Below are 14,555 nucleotides of genomic sequence, written 5' to 3'. Positions count from 1 at the left end.
GGTCCCGTGGCAGAGCGCCACGCCCCCGGGGCCAGTTGGTGGAGCAGGCGCAGGGCCGGCGGCGGAGACGGAGAACGCGAGTGGTTTCCCGGGGACGCCGAGGCTGGGGAGCAGCGGCTGGGGAGAGGGGGCTGCTTCGCGGGGCGACGAGGTGCCCTGAAATGAGCCGCGGCGACGGGTGCACAGCCCTGCGAACCCACCAAAAGCCACTGCGTCGTCCGAAGTGCGTGAGTGAGCTGTGTGACGTGTGAACCGCAGCTCAAGAAAGCTGTTGATGAACAAGTCACTGCGGGTCACCTGAACCCATGAGACACCCCGGGGAACGTTCAAGCGACGTGGGGTTTGAACGCCCACGTCCAGCGCGTCTTCTCCGGGCAGGCCGACGCCGACGCCGACACGCTCGGTGCCTCCTGCCGAGGCTGGTTCCGCCGCTCCTCAAAGGCCCGTGACATCGGGCTGCTCCTCCACACCCACCGCCGACCAGGTCCGGGTGGGCCTGGGCTGGCACCGCACGGTCCGTCTTCTTTCCCTCAAGGGCGGGGGCTGACGGGGCGCTGAACTTGAGGTGTGGCTCCCCCCCCCACCCCGGCCGCCCTCAGAGCTGTGTGTCCCCCTCAGCCACTCCTCGCCCAGACTGTCCCCAGGGCCATCCCCCCAGCTCCCCGCAGGGGCGGGGGGGTGGGGGGAGGGCTGCGATTTCGGCGCGCGTCCGTCTTTCTGTGCAAACCTCGGGGAAGAAGGCAGTCTTCCTCCACGCAGAAGAAAAACACATCGAGAAGAAAAACAAGTCCATCAGGAATTCTCCAAAAATAAAACAAATTATTTTGAATTGCTGCTGTGAAACCTATGCCGCCGGCTACTGGTAAACGCAGAATCCTCAGCTAAGTTAACGTAAAACTCACGCTCTGAAATACTGGCGTTTATTGAAGCGTCTGTGCAGCACAGACCACCGACGATGAGGGGTGTCCACAGGGGGTGCTGGGCTGAGCCTCAGAGTAAGTAAGGATCCTGGGGCTCCGGGAGACGGTGATGCATGCCCCAGCCCCCCCACGGCCGCAGCCCGAGGACATCCGGGGGAGAGGCTGGTGTGCCCCTTGAATGGGGGGGGAGGAAGCCCCTTCGCAGAGCACGGCCGGCTGGCAGGCCGCGCTTGCCCGGCTGAACGCCCACGTTCCCGCCCCCGAAGGGCTTAGATCCGCCCTGTCTCCATGTGCCTGCGCTCACAGGTGTCCCTGAGCTGGCCAATTTGGCGGCCACTCCGTTTTCTTCCTAGGGATCGCAGTGCCCGTGTTTCTTCCTGTGGGAGAGGAAGCACACGGCCGTTTCATCTGTCAGTAAACGTGCACGGGGCAGGGGAGGCAGAGGTGGAGGAAGAGGCAGCGGCTGAACGGTCTGCAAACAGTCTGCCCGCAGAACATCCCCGGGAGACAAGTGACACCAGAAGCAGCCCAGACCACCGCCGGGTGGTGGAAGAGACGCGTCTTACAGCGACGGAGAGGAACCATCTCTGAAAGCACCTGGACACCAGCCAGTGAAATGCCACCCCTCCCCTCAAGGTTTTCTTTTTTTGCATTGTGCACCGCCCCTCCCCCACAGACAGTTCGGTGGGGGGACTTCTCAGGGGCTTTAAACATCGCTGCGGAAATGTCCCTCCACCCAGGCGACGCCTCTGGACCACAGGCTCCCCTGTGCACCTTATCTGCAGGTGGGTGTCAGTCACAGTCATCTGCAGGTGGGGACACCAGTGAAAGGACACCAGTGAAGTCCAGCCCAGGAGCAGAGGTTCGGGCTGGCGCCCGCCACGTTTCCACTCACACCGTGTGCTAAACCAGCTTCCGCACAGTGTTCACCCCTCCTGGGAGGTCAGACACTCCAGGTACGTGGATGCCTGTGAGCACGGGAACTCATTACCACAGTCAGGCTTTAATTTCACGTTCTTGGGGAAAGTGTGACTACGTGCTGAGTTAAGATAATTATGTACCTTTGAAAAGGGGCATTATCCCATCAATGGGAATGCATTAAATGAGATTAAGCCAGGAATGCACACACAATCACCTATTAAACCCTTTATTAAGCAGGGGAACAAACACTGAATTAACTAAAACTCTGAAAGAAATGGCGGCACCGCAGTCAGGCAGCGTGCCTGGGACCCTGGAGTCGTCTTCCTCGTTGGGTCTTCTCGGGCCTCGTGGGACCCCAGGCGACCCGATTTCGGGGTGGCGCTCGTCGCCCGACGCTCCTTTCCACCCTTCCTGGAGGGCGGGATGAGACTCCGATTGTTGGCATGACGACGGCTTGAAAACGGCCGCGTCACGGCGCAGCTGTGAGCGTGGGATTCACAGCCAGCATCACTAGTGAGCTGCGTCCCCCGTGCTGGGTACTCGCGGTCCCAAGGGTGTCGTTGAGGACTCACTCACAGAGGAGGCAGCAGAGGGCCAGCCCGCCCTGCCGGGACCCCTGGGGGTCTGCGTGAACACCCAGCTGCGGACGGAAGGCGGAAGGGCGGGGTGCAGGCGACCGGGCCCCTCCCCCGGGGACCTCTGCCTCGGGGTCGTGCAGAGTGGTGGCCGCTTCGGGCACCCTGTGGTTTCTGACTGCCCCCCCCCCCTTTATCCGGAAGGGAGGGGCTGGTTCCCACGGCCTGGGAGCAGCAGCAGCATTCCCAAAGCCCGGCGAACATGGATTTCCTGCCTCGGGATTCTGTTGCTTGAACACAGTTCCCCTTCACGTCCACAAGTCATTGCTGAATGTCCCTCGGGCGCCTGAGCGCGAGCCGAGCTGCTGTTCTGCTGGGTCGTGGAGGATGCGGGAGGTCCGCCCCCTGGATGGACGACGTCTGTATTTCCCCGGAGTGTGAGGGCCCCAGGCCTCTCCCCCCGCCTTTCTCCGCCCCGGCTTTTGTGTTACGAAGACACCGTGTTTGAAATGCCGGCTGTGGGCCCAAACAAGGGCACTAGCAAGTAAACACACAAGAACGAGGGTTCATGGACTGCGGTGCGTCGTACGCAGGCGTAGGCGCTCCCGTCAGCACGAAGGGGGTGTCTCGCAGCTGCCGCAGGAGGCCCACGCACGCGGGACGCCCCGAGTCCGACTCTGCGCTGACGCCCGGCCCGCGGCGAGGGGGCTGTCGCATGTCTGCGGCCGCTCGCCAGCCACAGCAGCCCGTGAGGAGGCCAGGAAACCGCACTCTCACGTGGCGCTGCTTTTTCGCTTCGCAGTGCGGACAGGGACGATCACACACACATGTGCGTATATTTATATTGTATATGGGACCGGATGGATTTTTAAGAGCAACTGTGCCATTTTCAGACTGATTTTAAAGCCTGAACTGAGATTCTGCCTAATACCAAAACACAGACACTGAGCATCTCCGGGTGATGTGCTTACAGATGACTTTAATTTACTGTTTTATTTGTACTTTCTGAATCTGTATGATTTGTGTGTGTTAGGCAAATATATATTCTATTAAGTCACAGAATGCCACCTCTGCATCTAAGAAGTCACGCAGCTTCTGTCGCACATTAGAAAATGAACCACTCTCCTGCAGAAAACCATCACGTGCGTCACGGACACGTCAGTGACACCGGGCAGCAGCGTCACCACGACGACGCATGCCCGGCCCGTGCAGTGGGACCGGAGAGAGGGAGCGGAGGACAGCTGTGTGACAGCGGTCTCACTGTCCTTGTTTCCGGGTGAAGGGACTGTGCGCCTGAGACCCGAGAGAGAAGGGAGCGGCTGTCGGAGCAGGAGACCGGGGCGAGAGGAGGGCGGCAAGGTCCGCGCACCGAGGCCGTGGTCCCGCCCACCGGCGACGACCCCCAGAGAGGTAACAGAGAATCTCACTCCCAGCGACGGCGTGGCTCCCGTTACCAGGGAGCGATCTAACGAGAGGCGCACAGGAGTTTTAGGAAGATAATGACAAAACGTTACTAAAGAATATTTCAAAAACGAACTGGAAGATCCAACATCACAAATAAGCCAGCTCCTCACGAATTAATCTTTACATACAATGATGTCTTCAACTCAGTTAGTTCAGGGCCCAGCAGAGCTTTCTTGTGAAATAAGTTAACTTTAAAATTTATGTGGGTGAACACAGGGACGAAACAGTGAAGACAATTTTGAAGAAAACAGTGACACGGGAAGACTCCTCTGGCACCTGCCAAGGCTTCCGTGAGAGCCCCAGGAGTCGCCACCACGCGGAGCCGGGCTGGAGGCTGGAGGCTGAGGGCGCGGCGCCCGGCCAGAGGTGGCACCGGAGGGGAGCGGTGGGGCACCCCAGCCCACCCCCCGACACGGCTCGGCCTGTCCTCCGGGAGGAAGGTAATGGTTGGACAGAGCCGTGTGGTGCCACACAGAATCTGGGCCAGGTGGAGTATAAGATGATGTGAAAAGAAGGAATTTGGAACTTTTATGAGAAAACACAGAAAAATGTCCTTACGTCCATAGGATGTATCAGTATTATTGAAATAGGGTCGACAGAGCTTAGACTGTGTATACAGTAACCTGTATTCGCTCTGCATGTACACTCTCGTGTTGAACAGATACAATCAGGCTGGTTCTCTGTAATCTGTATCACACGTGAGGAGTCCGCCGCGTGCCAGGGGCTGTCATTGAGACTGTGGTGGCTTACACAAAGTGATAAAAAAACACGCTGGATTATACATCCAGTTTAGCTACACACCCCACAAGGGACACAACTATGTTAAATTAGTTTGCTGACTTGACTAGAAATATAGTTCACTTATTTTTATTTCCCAACTAGACATACTAAACACAGAAACAGACGTACAGTAAGCGTAGTACCTGAGAGTGTAAAGAGGAAACAGACGTGGTAAGGCTAACACGCAACCTTAAATGGTGACAACAAGTCAAACTGGCTTTATGACCGTGAACTTGAACTCTTGGGCTGTAGAGGACGACGACTCAGTGTGACCCTGCCACCCGACACGGCAGCCCGCAGCCCACACGCAGCCACTGGGCGACTGGAACGTGGCCGCCCGGCGCAGACGGGCCGCAGTGCGAAACCCGTGGGCTCTGAAGAACCAGCACGGACACCCGAGACGCCCACGACAGGGACACCCCCGCTTGGGGGCCGCGTCGTCCACCTTCCGGTGCGGCGAGGGGGTGGCCGTGCGATGGATGGGCAGGCACGCTCGTTTTGGCTCTCCGGTTCGGGTGGGAACCTGGGCTCCTGGCCAAGCTCGGCGCCGCCAGCGATCGGGGTAGGGTCTGAGGACAACACCTGACCTTCCAGCGTGCCACGAACTTGTGAATAACGAAGAGGGAGAAGTCTGCTGTAGCTTTACACCGAACACTCGTTCAAACGCCTTCTTCCGCTTGTCTCCCGGCGTTCCCACCATCTCTTTTGGTTCTGTGTAAGTTCTGGGCTCCTTGGTCCCACTCCGTGAAGAACGCCGCTGGTGTCTGGACGCGGACTGCGCCGACTCTGCAGAGTGCCTGCGCGTTCCACCGGCGTCCACGCTCCCTCTCCGTGACGACGGCGCGACGTCCGTGTTCATCTGTGTCTTCAACGTCTCCCACCGACGCCCTCCCGTTTCCAAGGCCCAGGTCTCCTGCCTCCTCGGTTAAATCTACTCCTAGCTATTTACATTAAGTGGGACTGTTTTGTCAATGTTTCTTTCTGGCAGTTCATTATTAGTATATAGAAACACAACAGACTTTTATATATCGATTTTGTACCCTGAAACTTTCCTGAACTCATTACCTCCAACAGTGTTTTGGTGGAATTTATAGGGTTTTCTGTACACAATGTCACATCATCTGCAAATAGTGACAATTTTACTTGTCCCTGTCCCACTTGATGGCCTTCATGTCTCTCTCCTGTGGTTGCTGTGGCTCGGACCCACAACCCTGTGTTGGCGGGTGACGGGGTGGTGACAGTGGCCCCCCGTCTCGTTCCTGTCCTAGAGGAGAAGCTTCCAGCTACTCACCACCGAGAGCGACGTCAGCGTGGGCGTGCTGTGCGTGGACCTCACCGCGTCGAGTGTGCTCCCGCTACACCCCTCTGTCCGGAGGTCTTACTGTGAGCGGATGCCCAGTTTTTCCAAGTGGTTTTTCGGCATCAATCGAGATGATCACGTGATTGTCACCCGTCATCCCACGTATGCGACGTCACGCTGTCTGATCTGAGGACGTTAACCCACCCTCGCATCCCTGGAATAAGTTCCACTCGATCACGGTGAGGGGCTTTTTAATGCGCTGCTGAACTTGTTTTGCTGGCGTTTTACTGAGGATTGTGAAGTCCATGTTCATGGGAGATGCCGGCCTGTAACCCCCTGCCTCTGGCTTTGGCCTCAGGGTGATGTGGGCCTCGTGGCGGGGGGCGGTTAGAGAGCTCCCCCTCCCTCCAACTTCCAGCCGGGGTTGACAAGGACAGGCATGCTTCTCTGAATGTTTGGTAGAACTCACCTGAACTCACCTGGGAAGTCGTCGGGTTCTGGACTTCGGTTTGGGGGAAGTTCTTGGATGGCTGATTCAATTTTGTTTCTAGTAACAGGTCTGTTCAGGTCCCTTTAGCAACGTAACTGCTTTGTGTATCATCACCTCCCTTCTCACCCCACCCCCACGACAGAGGTCCGCTGGCTCCTCCCACCGCACAGACGGGGAGCCCAGGCCGCCCGCACGCGGCCACACGGGCGGCAGGCGGCCGGGCGGAGAGTCAGGCCCAGCTCAGCTTCCAGCCACCACAGTCCCCGGCCTCCAAGTGTAACGGGTCCAAACAAGCAAGCAAACACACAAACCCCCACCGAAACAGTGAGGGGTCATTTGGTGATCACAAAGTCTGACCCTTTAAAGACCCACTTTGGTGAATAACAGACAGGTTTTTCACTCTAGAGCAGACGGTCCCTTTTGCTCTGCAGAGAATAAACCGGAGAAGAGCAGGTTCCTGAGCAGCCGGGAGGCCCGGGACACGCGTGGGCACGGGCTCTGAGCTCGTCGTGTTTCTCACGTAAGAAGGCCCCCCCGCCACATGTAGGTGCCGCGTTCCCACCGCTCCCCGCCCGCCCGCCCGCTGCGACCCCCTACCTCCCGGACGTGTTCTTCAGCACGGCCAGGGCGTCCGGGTAGCCGTCCATGTTGTAGTCGCCCACGTGCAGGGTGATGGGAACGGGGATCTCCGTGGGGAGTGGCTCCTGCCCCGGCGGCACGAAGCCCCAGAGCGCGCCCTTGTGGCCGAAGTCCTGCAGCACCGGGACCCACTGCGAACGGGGGCGGACGGGGAGACTGTCAAGCCATTTTGGAAAAAACTCAGCATTTGCAAGACACACAATCCATTCAAGCCCCCAACACAAACATCATCTTTCCGAAGTCCGCTGCCCTCCAGTGTGGCGGGAGGTTACTTTGAGGAACGGGCAGCCGATCCTCGGTAAGAAGAAGGTCCCCTGTCCCCTCTGTCGCTGGGTGTCTTTCTCTGGGCTGGCCCGTGGGGCCTTAGCGGGCGTCTCACAGAACCACGGAACCGCAGGGTCAAAACAACGTTAATGATGACACAGTTGGGCTGCCCACTTGAGAATCTGTGTTTACGGGAAATTCAACCGCAGATCACCATTGGTAGGGTTAGAGCCCGCAGTGGTGTCTGCCGCTGCTGCCCTTTCGGGGGGCGGGGGGCGGCCGAGGAGCAGTCGGGACGCGGCCAAGTTCTGTGTGCAGCACCGGGCCCCCTGCCGCGCCTGCCGCACCTGGCGGCAACCCTGGGCCGCACCCCGGAGCCAGGCGGTGCCGGCCCCACCGAGCCCCGCCTGCCCAGGAGAGCGGGCCTCGTTGTCGAAAGGGCCGGAAGCTACGATCTCAGTAAATCCTTTACTTCTGTATTCGTTACCATGAAGAGCACAGAGAGAAGAGGCTGATTTCTAAATGAGCTTTCGGAAATCCCTGTCTCTTCGGAATGCCCAGATATTCCCTTTCAATGACCTAACGGGCACTCAAAATCTAAAGCGTGGACGAGATGCCGCTAAAGTCACAGTGGCGCCCGCGGCTGGCTGGGGGGGGGGGCACCGGGAGATGCCCATGCAGAGCAGGCACAGCTGGCTCCAAACAGCAGCAGGCCTCGCGCACCCAGACGGCTTTCCCTCGTCTGCAGGTGACCTGCAGACACACGGCTTCTTGCAAGGGCCACAGCAGCACGCGGGGCGCCCCGAACCCTTTCTGGGCGTGGTTTGCCACGGGAATCGAGAAAACTCAGTGACAAAGACAAATTTACAAAAAACAAGCTGTTGTGAAAAACCCATCTGCATCTCTCACCAGCTTTTCCATCTTTTGCAAAGCAAAAAAAATTACTAAATGTCATCAACATCTTTTAATGCTTCATTTGACTGAAAAAAAAAAAAGTTTTGTTCTGGAAGATGGGAAGCACCGGAAACGCCAGGGTAGCACCGCTTCCCGAAGAGGCCGCCAGCTCCCTGATGAGGGCACGGGTTCCTGTGCGGGGAAGGGGTCGGGGGCTGGGGTCTGCACAGTGAGAGGTCTCCTCACTAATGGACGCCCTTACCAGCCACTGCAGCACTGTGACGCCTGCCTGCCCGAGAGAGGGGCGACTGTGCCCTCTGCAGCTACGCCCCAGGGGCCTGTCCCCTGAAGACAGGCTGTCACTAAGCTTTGCTTCACCTGCGAGCCAACGACGAGGGGTCATTACACCCAACGGTTTTAGGGATTCTGAGTTTCGAAAAGTTCAGGATAATAACACTTAGGAGTGTAATAGTTACACGTTGTTTAGAATGCCGGATATATGAAGACTTGTTTTGTTTTTAAAAATTTTTGCTGAACTTACTGGGCGACACTGGTTACTAAGATTACGTAGGCTGCAGGAGGGCGGTTTATAAATACACCATCCGTGTACGATGTTCGTGCTCCCCACTCAAAGTCAAGTCTCCCTCCGTCACCGTCTATCCCCTCCCCTCTGGTCACCACCACACTGTCGACCATGAAGACTTGTTCCGTTTCCTTCAGTGCCTGAGTGTAAAGCGTGATGTTTCTACTTGTAAAGGCTGCGGAAGTCAGTGTATCATTCTGTCCTTTATACAAGGCCCCAAGCGGAGAAGAGAACGGGGCATTTCCACTTCCGGGGGCTACCAACAGGGAGGATCCTCCGTGCCACTGCCTGTCATTTCCGCGCTGGTCCCTGGCTGTGACCCTCCGACCCCGGGTCGTCGATCTGCCCACGAGCTGCAGGGGAGGTCGGCAGGGGAGAACGAAGCAGGTCCCGCGTCACAGGTGAAACCAAGCTTGGCCTTGAAGACGCACGGACACCACGTTCTCCCCAACCCCGAGTGCGAGTTCTGGTGCTTTACCCAGCCCCCGCCCCCGCAGATAAAACGCTAACACGTCATCTAATTACAGGACCCAGGATGGCTTCTCTTCGCTAGAGATCATTCTAACAGCATGTTCTCTCGGTAAACAAATGAAAAGGGAGACTGGAATGAACCGCATTAAGCGAGGAGACCGGTGATTTGTTCTTGCGTTCCCTCTGTGCCGATCGTCAGAGACCCTGCTAAGCCCCGAGACCCTCTCGCGCCCAGAAGCCCGCTCCCCCTGGGCCCGCCGCCGCACCTGCGCTGTCCCGGACCTCGCTAAGTAGATGGCGCTTCTCTGGCAGCTGCTGTCCTCGCAGCCCGGGAGCAAGTGATCCGTGTGTCCGTCTCCATCTGCCAAAGGAAGCGTGAGTCTGTTAGCAGCTGCGGCGCCCAGCGGTCTCGCGCCGCGGGCTCCGTCTCCGGTGTGTCCCGAGTTCACGCCCGTCTGCAGAGGCGGAACAATGCGACGGGTAACTTGGCAGTAAATGGGACTCAATTAAAAAGATCACCCTGGCCCCGGCTTCCTGTTACCTGGGCTGCTTCTTGTTCTAAATTGCTCGCTTTTCTGTGGTTAAATATTTATCCAGTGCTGGAGAAAAGACCCCATTTCAGGCTCTGTTAAAATCATCAATTTTTTAAAATGTGGCTTTTGGATTATTTACATAATTATCACTGCTGCCACGGAAGAAAAACAAGCCTGTCGAGAGAGTAACCCGTGATTATGTGGCACATTTTAAATGTGTGTTTACGCAGAATTTATCTTCACGTGTGTTTTTAAGGGTCTTGTGTAAAGTGTGAACCTCAGCCCCCGGCCTCCGAGCGGCAGCCATCAGTTCTCGTCAATGAGGAAGCCAGTGAGGGGCCCAGGTGTCACCTGCAGCCGCGGGGCTTTGGAGAAGCTGCACCGCGCCTGCAACGGTCCCCGAGACGAGTCCCAGGGGACCCGGAGGGAGGCAGCCCCCCCGCCCCCCGTGCTCCCTCCCTTCCCCTGTCCCCGGGCCCGACGGGAGGGCCCGCACGGATTTTGACGTCCCTGAGCTACACCCCCTGCAGGGACCTTCGTCTCTGCGGTGGGAGTCTGCGTGCTCCGCAAGGTCAGCCCTGTCCCGAACCACGCCCCTGCCCGCCTAGTTCCGGCCCGTGACCCTAAACGCCCGAGTGCGCACTGCCCAGCAGCAGGGGCATCCTCCCACGTGACCACGGCACGGCCGCCAATCCACGCAGACACGGTGACTCCGTCCCGTGCACTGTGGATGCGGTCCGCACGTGAGGACCGGGAGGGGCGCCAGCTTTTCCTGCGCCGTTCCCTGGGCTCGCGGGAGAGGCAGACCCGCAGACTGCCTACCCTTCCTTCCCGTGCCACCTGGCAGGGGGTGCACTTAGAACACTTCCGTTTACCGGAAGTTTCTAACCGTGTCGTCTGTCTCTGGTGGGACGGGGCAGGGCGGGCTGAGGGAGACAGGGGTCCCACCGGTGAGAGCAAGAGCTGTCTGAATTGGCTGCTTTTACTTCGATCGTGTCAGAATGCAGTGGGCGCCGGCACCGCCCAAGAGGGTGTGCGGAAGCTGTGCAGGCGCGGTGGTCTGCTTGAGTACTGACTAAACGACATGAATGCTCCGGATGGTGCACGCTGTCAGAGTTCAGGAGTTAGAACGTGGAAATGTAAAGACTGGGAATTACGATTTGTGCGGACCTAGGCCGTCTCCCACTAAATCAGCACCAACCTGTTTTAGACATTCACAGCGATTTCAGTTCAATCACTGACTTTAATCAAAATGAGCAAAATTAATGTTAGATCAGTCCTCATCATGTGAATGACATCCAGAAGTTCTGTCTGAGAATTATGGTTGAAGATACTTAAGACATGTCCTAAATTTGGGCTCAGGTCTTAAAACACTGATTGCTTAAATTCACTAGGAAGCTTTTCACTGAATTACTCATTCAGAACCACCCGCTGAGTGTTTACGACGGGGCCGGGGCCAGTCTGGGACGCAGCAGTGAACCCCACAGCTGTGGGGCGGGGTCTCGGGAGGGCGCCTGACCGGCATGGGCCCTGGCCACCGCCGGGGAGGAAAACGAAGAGGGAAAGAGGTCGGAGCGCTGGGGCGGGGGTGCCCATTTTAACCAGAGCAGTCATCAGGGAAGGCTTCCCGGGGAAGGCGACATTTTTGGCAAGGACAGAAGCCGGTGAGGGCGTGAGCCTCGAGGAACGCTGGAGGAGGAGCGCGAAGCAGAGGATGGACAAGGCAGGGACCTCCGGGCGGGGTGGGGCCCTTGGTGCCCGGCCTGCGGGGAGAACACCCGAGAGGCCAGCGGGCTGGAGCGCGGCCCCACTCACAGTGCTGCGGAGCGGGGACACTGGGGGCGGCACTCCCTCACTCGTTACCCCTCCGCTGGAGGCACTTACACAGGGCTGTGCTGAGGGCGAACCTGTGTCTCCCGGAGCCTCTGCTCCCCACCGGTGTCTGGGTCGGCATCCAGCGGACACCCCGGAGCTGACCGGTCAACACAGAACTGCTAGCGGACCGCAAAGCTCGGAGTCCTGCCCCACCCCCGCCCCGGGAAGGGCCGCCCTGCGGACAGCAGCCCCAGCCCCAAACCCAGAAGCCGTCCTCGCTGCGGCTTTTCCTCTCCCCTCCAACAGCCAACCGGCCGGCAACTCCTGCCGGCCTCGCCTCCAGCCCAGCCCGGGTATGACCGCCCCACCCCCAGGGGTGGCCCCGGCCCGGCCGGGCTGGCTGCACGCCCTCTCAGCAGGCCCCCCCGGAGCCCCCAGACACACCCGGGCAGGAAATCGGGCCGAGCAAGCCTGGCTCTCGGCCACCCGGACACCCCCTTCAAGGGGTTCAGCGTCTCCCGGTGTGCTAACGACGGCCACGAAGGGCAACAGTGTCTCCTGCCACCGGCGCCTGTCCTTTCTACAGGGCGATGCGGGAGACGGACGGACGGATGGACGGACGGACATTCCCGGCTTCACCGATGTGCTAGGTGCCCCTCCGCCTGAGAGTGAAGTGGGGTCTCCTGATGGTGGTCGGAGGGACACACGGGCGTCCGCAGACCAGGGTACATGGGGGCCCGCACCACGAGGGCTGCAGTGCGATTCCACCCACGGGACACGCTGACGCTCCGCCAGGGTTTCTGCTCTCTCCTCAGGGCTGCGGCTCTCTATCGATTTCCAGTGCGTCTGGCATTGGGTACAAGATTAATACGTGTTCACTCCGAGTCTGGTTGCGTGTAATTTCTTCTTTCATGGAAAAAAATGTACCCTATTCTTGACTCTCTGGTCCTCTGTAATTGAATAAAGACATATCACCTGGTTTGTAGAAATTCTAGAATTTGACGCCTGGGAAAAGGCTCGATACGCGGTTTAAAAGGGGAGTCAACACCGCGTGACTCTGGGAAGATGCCGCCGACCCACGGAGGCCGCCTGGGGGCTGCCGCGCCTCGCCGGCCAGGGCGCTGTGGGGTTCCGTCCAGCTGACTTCTGGGCGAGTGCTGCTCTGCCCCACAGAGGAAACAGTGATGGCCCGGCCTTCGCGCCCACGCGCCCTCGCTCCTAGCCCAGAGCCACCTCCGGCCTGCGGGCTCCCGTCGCGGTCAGCGCCCTGCACGGCGCTCCATTCTCCATCTTCTACGCGGCGCCCCAAGGAGCCGAGACACACACACATGCCCTGCCGTGCGGCAGCTCCAGAGGACCGGGCAGCAGGCGCCACCCCCGTGGGCAGCCACGGCGTCCACGTGACGCCAGAGTCCCCTGACCGACCGCGCAGTCCACGGAGTGGGTCCCCGCCGCTAAGCGGTGCGTGACTGTGGTTATCTCCTTTCCTCATCCGCCAAAGGATCCTGAAGTAATTTCGAACCATGCCACCCACACCATTTTGGATGTACCAGCAGGGCCTACTTTTAAAGCAGATTTTAAGAATATCTTTTAATATTTTATGTTAGGAGCTGAAAACTTCATCACAGCTGTAACGAACTTCTGCTCCTGGACAACCCGCACGAGCTGGGAGCCGTTCAAGCCCGGGGTTCCGGAAGGGCCCTTCCTGCGAGCGGCAGCGCCTGCCTGTTCGAGCACGACGACGAGGATTTCCGACAGCGCGCCGCCTCCCCGCCTGTCCGTCACCTCCCTTGACTTGGTTCCACGGGAGGAGGAGGGCTGGGACGTAAAGGGCAAGGGGCAACTCTCAGACTTATTCGAATGCGTAGGAAAAGGCACATTGTGTGTATATTAATAGTCATACACGTATTCAGTGCCACCTGCTTCTTGGGGCTCACGCAGCCTTACTTTTTCAGGATGCCCGACCGAGAACACGAGGACTTGTAAGTGGACGCCGGGGCACGCACTCAGAGTTACTGGTGCACCAGGAAAGTCTGCTCACACCCTGCCTCGGGTCATTAAAACCAGGGAGGAGACACAGTGTTTCTTGACTGACTCTACCCTACACTCTGCACACTTAGAAATGCCAACTTATTAATGTCTATGTTTAGTGCAATGTAGAAAAATTTAGAGTGAAGCTACTGATAACTCTGCTGAAAGCCAGGCATGTACCCCGCCCCCCCCATAGCCCTGAGGGACCGCTGTGACCGGGGCCCCAGCCGGGCGTGGGGAGCCTGCGAGGGCATCATCACTGACCTGGACGCTCAGGTCCGTCAGCACGTTAAAGAACAATCACGTCATGAGTTCCACCACGTGACGGTTTGCACCAAAGACTGCACACTGGGCACCGGAAATGTGCTCTGGACCAAGGTGACAGCAATGCGATGGAACTACCTTCCCGAACGGCAGGGAGACCCACGTGACATTCCCGCCAGGCAGCCGTGCAGGCCCCCGCTGCATCCCTGGGACTCGGGACAGGAGCCCAGGCGTCACCTGAGCGACGAGCAGCCCGGCAGCACCCCAGGGAGGGACCGGACGACCCAGGGGCACCTCGTGCTCTCCCCCCGAGTCTCTGGAGGTGGGGACAGCTGTCACCGCACTTTATAAAGGGGCAACGGGGGCTTCCGGTGTGGGGCCCTGTCACCCACACTCCGGGGAACGGGCTGAGGCGTCCGTGGGCAGCACGCAGGGGGCAGCTACCTGGACCGCCCTCCCACCCAAACAAACCCTCCTGGTGGAGCCCGGGAGCTCACGCAGGAGCCATGGGTGCTGGCCACTCCTGACCGCTGTGGGCGTGCCCTGTGGTGTGGGGTCTGAGGACAGCAGAGACCCCTGGTCCTCCTGCGGCCAGTTCCCGAGGGGCGTCA

The 14,555-nt window shown here is 58.9% G+C and overlaps 1 protein-coding gene across 1 annotated transcript in view; it reads right to left on the bottom strand.

Moving 5' to 3' along the window:
* ITFG1 (integrin alpha FG-GAP repeat containing 1) overlaps positions 1–14,555 on the bottom strand; it is a 67,220-nt gene that overhangs the window by 22,565 nt on the left and 30,100 nt on the right. The window contains exons 9-10 of the mRNA XM_045818668.1: positions 9,568–9,662; positions 7,048–7,220 (exon numbers count right to left, since the gene is read on the bottom strand). Of these exons, the coding sequence (XP_045674624.1) occupies positions 7,048–7,220; positions 9,568–9,662 (268 nt within the window). The remainder of the gene's footprint in view (positions 1–7,047; positions 7,221–9,567; positions 9,663–14,555) is intronic.

This window comes from Phyllostomus hastatus, unplaced genomic scaffold (assembly GCF_019186645.2).
Source record: "Phyllostomus hastatus isolate PE091 unplaced genomic scaffold, TTU_PhHast_1.1 phas_scaffold_345, whole genome shotgun sequence".
In the NCBI taxonomy this organism is placed as follows: domain Eukaryota; kingdom Metazoa; phylum Chordata; class Mammalia; order Chiroptera; family Phyllostomidae; genus Phyllostomus; species Phyllostomus hastatus.
This window is presented reverse-complemented; position numbering and strand designations above follow the sequence as displayed.